Below are 1,199 nucleotides of genomic sequence, written 5' to 3'. Positions count from 1 at the left end.
CTGCAACCGTATTGCCCGTAAGTTGCCAACAGTTCTGAGGCCAAATATGACCACTTTCTGTAGGGCCTTAATCCAGAGATAACTCTAAAACGGTTCAGTCACAAATTCTTAGATATAAACGAATGTGTGGCACCACAATCGAACAAAATATAAGCAGATATATTATTAATTAGGACGGTACCTGCCACAACTTCGTTCGCACCGTATTCTTCTTGTGTGATAGCATACACACGAGCATTTGGCTTATTTTCCTTTGGTTGGCCCTTTGTAGTGCCAGTATTCGGCCCTGTCCTTGCCTTCAGGGGTTCAAGACATTCAACGATTTTGTGTCCCATTTTTCCACAGTTGAAACAAGCGTCAGTGTTCCGACAACATTCTCCTGCGTGTTAGAGGTTGCAGGTGGGTCATGGCTTGGTCTTTGGTTGGTTTGGAGCAGAAAAACTCCCTTTAGACGATCCACCAGACTTGTTTGGGCGCTTGGAGTTTTGCCCATTCGAAGAAGATTGGCCAGTCAAAGGTCGTTTGTTCTTGAAGTCATCTTCTCGACGCTTGATATCTATTTTCACTCGGATAGCCGCTCCCATTAGATCATCAAATTTGGTAGGCTTGTAGAATGCTAGCGCCGACTGGATTTGACTGTTCAGCCCTATCTTGAAATGGTTTAACTTTGGAACTTCATCTGCCATAATAGCCAGGGCATAGGTCCCAAGCTCATTGAACTTGGAGATGTATTCCACCACTGTCATGTTTTGATTTTGCGTGAGATTTTCAAAATCGCTCATCTTCTGCAGTAGAACCTTTTCAGGAAAGTATTGCTTTAGGAATGTGGTATAGAACTGCTGCCATATTACTGGTCCAGCTGCTATCATGGATGGCGAGACAGCTTCCCACCACTTACTAGTTTTGTCTTCCGGGAAATAAACTGTTACCTCCACTTTAAGTTCCTCAAGGACTTCAAACAATCGCAACTGGTTCTCGATGTTCTTCATTCAGTTTCGTCCAACCTCCAAGTCAGTGTCTCCTTTAAAAATTTGGGTTCGATCCTTACGAAGGGATTCATAATGAAATTTGACTCCATTCTGAGCAGGTGGTAGGGGCTGCGGATTGCCGTTAGCATTAGTGGTTCCCATCCCTTGGAGAGTCGTTTCCTCAATTGTTGCAATATCTGCAAGGTCTTCTCTGCTAAGACCAAGTCCTTG

The 1,199-nt window shown here is 44.1% G+C and overlaps 1 protein-coding gene across 1 annotated transcript; it reads right to left on the bottom strand.

The window, feature by feature from the left end:
* Nucleotides 1-404: 404 nt before the first annotated feature.
* Nucleotides 405-989, bottom strand: LOC140889217 (uncharacterized). The gene has a single exon (XM_073296926.1). The coding sequence runs from the start codon at nt 987-989 to the stop codon at nt 405-407; it is 585 nt and encodes a 194-aa protein (XP_073153027.1).
* Between the last annotated feature and the right edge of the window lie 210 nt (nt 990-1,199).

This window comes from Henckelia pumila, chromosome 3 (assembly GCF_033568475.1).
Source record: "Henckelia pumila isolate YLH828 chromosome 3, ASM3356847v2, whole genome shotgun sequence".
NCBI classification, from domain to species: domain Eukaryota; kingdom Viridiplantae; phylum Streptophyta; class Magnoliopsida; order Lamiales; family Gesneriaceae; genus Henckelia; species Henckelia pumila.
The sequence above is the reverse complement of the archived record's forward strand: the minus strand, read 5'-3'. Positions and strand labels throughout refer to the sequence as shown.

Excerpts from the sequence above, each read along its gene's own strand:
- LOC140889217 (XM_073296926.1), bottom strand. The coding sequence starts at position 989 with ATGAAGAACATCGAGAACCAGTTGCGATTGTTTGAAGTCCTTGAGGAA.